Source organism: Malus sylvestris, chromosome 4, assembly GCF_916048215.2.
Source record: "Malus sylvestris chromosome 4, drMalSylv7.2, whole genome shotgun sequence".
NCBI lineage: Eukaryota > Viridiplantae > Streptophyta > Magnoliopsida > Rosales > Rosaceae > Malus > Malus sylvestris.
The window spans coordinates 4,828,191-4,833,352 of record NC_062263.1 but is presented as its reverse complement, the minus strand read 5'-3'; the positions used below and the strand labels follow the sequence as shown (position 1 = coordinate 4,833,352).

General features: G+C 34.6%; 1 protein-coding gene across 3 annotated transcripts; it reads left to right on the top strand.

Moving 5' to 3' along the window:
• The first annotated feature begins 2,737 nt into the window (after positions 1-2,737).
• LOC126619343 (protein SHORT-ROOT-like) lies at positions 2,738-4,632 on the top strand. 3 transcript variants are annotated; one of them, XM_050287689.1, is made up of 2 exons: positions 2,745-2,877; positions 2,962-4,632. In XM_050287689.1, the coding sequence occupies exon 2, from the start codon at positions 3,010-3,012 to the stop codon at positions 4,288-4,290; it is 1,281 nt and encodes a 426-aa protein (XP_050143646.1). In that variant the 5' UTR covers positions 2,745-2,877; positions 2,962-3,009; the 3' UTR covers positions 4,291-4,632. The 3 variants fall into 3 exon arrangements, with proteins under 3 accessions (XP_050143643.1, XP_050143646.1, XP_050143644.1); XM_050287687.1 differs by having other exon boundaries at positions 2,746-2,877; positions 2,965-4,632; XM_050287686.1 differs by having other exon boundaries at positions 2,738-4,632.
• The last annotated feature ends 530 nt before the right edge of the window (positions 4,633-5,162 follow it).

The following is a 5,162-nucleotide window of genomic DNA, read 5'->3' as shown; positions in this document are numbered from 1 at the left end:
AAAGGACAAACCTCCCACTAGAGGTTTGCTCTATTAGTTAGACTAGCTCAGTACATCCCTCCTATAAATAGCCAAGTCAACCAAAGAAATCGGTAATGGCCATTCTCCCTGAATTCAATTTTAAAGAAAACTAATGAAAATGGCTTGAAAAAATTTAGTTTTAATAAAAAAAAACCATGTTATAAGTTTTGTTTAATGATTAGTACAAGTCCCATATTAAAGTAGTCCAACTAAAAATGGCCCAACTATAATAAATTATGATTTATCGATTTTACCCCTAACTTTTTAGGTTGAATTCCAAATTTTCATCGTTAATAAAGTTCAACGTTGTTTTGCAGACCTTCTTCTTTTTCTTTGAAACAAAAATATAGATCCTCATGCTATTTAATTTATATTTTGTATAATTTCGTATGTGATTGTCGTTATTATTCATAGTGTATTTGAGGTACTGTTTTTCAAATTTTCTTCGTCAGTGGAGTTCATTGTTTGTTTTTCCAGAAAATGAATTTGAGATTTGCATACTATTCAATAATAGCGACGGGTCACTGTTTTTGAATTGTAAAAATAAATTGTTTCTGGATTTTAAGTAACACTGTTTTTTGAATCTAATTTAATATTTCTGGAATCTAAATCACTATTTCTGGATCCAAATGAAATAGACATGTTATTTCTTAAATGTAAGCTAAAAAGGAAATAGTGAAATTCACTATATTTGGATTCAAAACAAAATAAGCATCATGTTTCTTAAATATAATCAACTGGTGCATAAAATAAAAGAAACAGTCAAAGGTTAAAACATAGACTATTTCTGGAATCTAAGTTACTGTTTCTAGAATTTAAGTCACTGTTTTTGGATTTTGGTTCTTTTCTTTCCAAATACAGTGTTTGTATGTGCACAGACAAAACAAACACTGTATCTGATTTTTTTCTTCCACAAACAATGTTATGTTTTGGGTTCTCCAGAAACAGTTTTATGTTTTGGTTCTTTTTTTTTTTCCAGACACCTTTTCGTCGGTTTCTGCCATTAAACTTCTTTGAACTTGTTTTGTCGGCTTTGTTCCGATGAATACTTCATTTTTCAACTTTGATTTGAGCTTTGATTTGGTTGTTTTTGAAATGGGGGAATTCGATTTGATAGGAAGATAGGGAGTTATTATAGCAGTTTCGTGCTGGGTTGAGGTTGGTGAAGAGTCAAGACAATATTGAATCATTTAGGGGTATTTACGGAAGTGTAGATTTGTAGCGGGTTGGGCTTGTAAGTTTGACCCGTAGACAATAGTTTTGGATGGTTTTTTATTAAACTTTGAACCCTTTGGGTTAAATAACATTTTGGGATGGTTTTTGGTTAAATATTTGTTGGCTCAATCCTTTTTCATTAAAGCTCCCTTCATTTTATCTCAAGCCCTTTCTAACTTAGGCATCAAAGTCCTTTTGACAAACACCCTCCCCCTCCGGAGTGTTTGACAATTAGCCTAATAATGTTATTTGTTTTGCAAGTTTTATCGTCAATTAATCCTTACAAAAATTTTGCATCCACACATGCATATACCATGGACGTTAAATTGAAACTCTAATATATTTTAATTGTCATAGAAACTACCAAAAACTACTTCACATAAAAAGTGATGTTTACATATTGGGAAATTTTTAAGGAGAAATGATAATGGTTTTTGTTGAAAAATTAAGAAGAATTACAATTTTTAAGGAGGATTATCTTGAATTAAGTCCTGACGCTCTTCGAATAAAAAAGACTCGTGATCATATAATACAAAGCCAATTTGGCCAATCTATGAGCCGCTCCATCGGGATTGTTATGACAAAAAGTTTGGGTGAAATATGGTGAAACTCGGCCGCATTAATTAGTAATATTGTCCATTTCATCATGTACCATAGCATTTATCATCATCTCTTTGTTTGTTTTAGTAGGAGAAAATGTGATGTTTGTTGTCTTTCCTTTAGCTTGATCCAGTTTCTTTTGAGTAAGGATCCTAAACATATTTAATTGTGGGAACAAATGTTTTATTCCTTGCCAAAACTTAGGCGCCATTGATTGTTGTTGTATATTTATGATGACATCAACCTAATGAATATTTTAGTTTTAATTTCTACAAAAAGATGGGTATTGATAGAGAGGTATATGTCTATATAACCTGACTTAATTTATAAATAATAATCCCAACAGCACAATGATTTTCTAGCCTTATCATGAAAGCTAACAAGGACAGAAGGACTTGTATACGATGATTAGCATTTAATTTCGATTTTTTTTAATCATGTCGCTAGGCACTATGATCTAATGGTAATCTTCTCTACTTGTAAATGGTAGCCTGACAGGTCTTAAGTTCGAATTTTGTAAATGATGAGTTCGATACTAAATTATTATAGTTGGTTTATATTTTATAACCCAAATTCTCTGCACCTTAGTATGAATATATCATTGTATTTAAAATCTTTTGTACCAAACATTATTTATGATTAGTTTCTTTTTCTTTCTATTGTTCTTTATATACTTGTCTGTTCTTCATCAGATGCGCATATATATATATATATATATATATATATATATATATATATATATAGTTTGTCAAAATAGGAAACTAAACTAACCATGTAGTTGCCCATTATTACTATGGCTTCCGTAAATATGGCCCAACATAAATTATAGGAAAATACTAGCAAGAAAGAGACTCTCTTTTTTGTAATAGAGGCCACAATAATAATTAAATAAACTAATTAGCAAGAAAAGGACTTCAAATATAATAGTATTTGCTTTCCATATCCTGGCAATTTCTGAGCTCAAATGAGATAGCGAGGGAGCTCTGCAAATAATTAGGTGGTTCATACTCTCTTAAAGAGCCAAAGGAGCTTAATTAGCAGGTAGCTGTACGCTCATAATTAATTAAAGTGGTCGATATGGACATATCTCTTTTCTCTCCTAATAAGGAAGCAAATTTTCTGCAGCAGTACTCAAACCAGATCAAGATCAATGGTCTGGCAGCAGCTATAGACATGCAAAGCACCAATCAGCAGCCCCAGAATAGTCACACATCAACAAGCCGTTCATGGGGGTCCAGCGAGCCTTGTCCGGAGGGTGCTAAATGGGCTTCAAGGCTTCTCATGGAGTGTGCAAGGGCAGTCTCAGAAAAAGACTCCAGTAAAATTAATCACCTTCTCTGGATGTTGAACGAGATGGCTTCTCCTTATGGGGACTGTGAGCAGAAACTGGCTTTTTATTTTTTGCAGGCTCTCTTTTGCAAGGCTACGGAATCAGGTCTCCGGTGCTACAAAACCCTAACCTCAGTAGCTGAAAAGAGTCACTCCTTTGATTCAGCCAGGAAGTTAATACTAAAGTTCCAAGAGGTAAGCCCTTGGACAACTTTTGGTCATGTGGCTTCAAACGGTGCTATATTGGAAGCCTTGGAGGGAGAAACCAAACTTCACATAATTGATATAAGCAATACCATTTGCACCCAGTGGCCTACTTTGTTAGAAGCTTTGGCCACGAGAAACGATGAGACGCCGCATTTGAAGCTCACCGTCGTGGTAACAGCAAGCATAGTCAAGTCAGTGATGAAGGAAATTGGCCAAAGAATGGAGAAATTTGCTAGGTTAATGGGTGTTCCCTTTGAGATTAATGTGATCAGCGGGTTAAACAATTTGGGAGAGCTCACAAAAGAGGATCTAGGTGTTCAGGAGGATGAGGCTGTTGCTGTGAATTGCATTGGGGCCTTGAGAAGAGTGGAAGTGGAAGAGAGAGGGGCGGTTATTCGGATGTTTCAATCGCTTCGGCCTCGCGTTGTGACTGTTGTTGAGGAAGAAGCTGATCTTTTCAGCTCATCAGTAAATCATGACTTTGTCAAGTGCTTTGAAGAGTGCCTTAGGTTTTACACTTTGTACTTTGACATGCTAGAGGAAAGCTTTGTCCCAACTAGCAATGAAAGACTGATGCTAGAGAGGGAGTGCTCGAGAAGCATAGTTAGGGTTTTGGGTTGTGATCATCACGATCACGATGATGACAAAAATGGTGGGGAGTGTGAGAGAAGGGAGAGAGGAAGCCAATGGTCTGACAGGCTCAAGGTGGCATTTTCGCCGGTTGGATTCAGCGACGATGTTGTGGATGATGTCAAGGCGTTGCTGAAGAGGTATCGAGCCGGCTGGGCACTAGTACTACCACCACCACAAGGAGGAGGAGAAGGAGGAGGGGATGATATTGATCAAACAGGAATATACTTAACATGGAAAGAGGAACCTGTAGTATGGGCTTCCATATGGAAACCCTCTGCTAGTTAATGTGTGGCTGCCCAATTACCAAAATTATTGCAAGCCTACTACGTTCAGAAAGATTCAAGGGAATTGAAGATCACTTCATATATGGAGATCCTCCTCCCTTTCTTCAAAATCTTTTTTTTTTCCTTCTTATGTCCTACTTTTTTCCTTTTGCTTAGTGCTTGGGAGTTTGTGTATGGTTTTTGGTTTTATTTTATTGTTCTTGTCCTCTTTTTTAAGTTTCCCCAAATAGATAGCAGTGTTAATTTTCATTTAGATTGCTTGCTTACAATCTTGCGTCCATCCCTGAGAGGTATTCTGTAATATGTATTTTCACTAGATATTGAACAACATTATTAGTTCTCATTTCCACTGTTTTTGGCTTTTATACTAAAGGTATATACTTTGAGATTTTTAACCATTTGATTTTTTATTACATATATATAATGATCAAGATCTAATGATTAACTATCCCAGATTGTATAAAAAATCTCGAAGAACTACAGAGTTTTCAGTGTATACAATTAAACATTGAAACAAAGTTTTAATCTATGTGATGCGGTAGCAGATGTTGACCAAAATTATATTGGTTTATGATTGATCTTCCTTTGTTTCTATTAAAATTGGGTATCTGCCGACCGATTTGACATATCTTATAAATTTACTTCAGGGTTGAAAACTTAAGATACATTATAATACTAATTATATGACGGAAGGTCAATTTATATATACATATATATATTTAAACTCGTCATTCATAAAATTTAAATTTAAAATTTTTTACTTACCAATAAAGCGAAACATTCTTAAATTATACTATTAAGTGGCCAGAATAAAGAACTAAATGTCAAGTAGAATTATACAAATTGACATAAAGAAAAAAGGGTCCCCAGAGA

What these genes read in the sequence shown, in the direction of transcription:
- LOC126619343 (XM_050287686.1), top strand. Translation starts at nt 2,914, where the DNA reads ATGGACATATCTCTTTTCTCTCCTAATAAGGAAGCAAATTTTCTGCAG.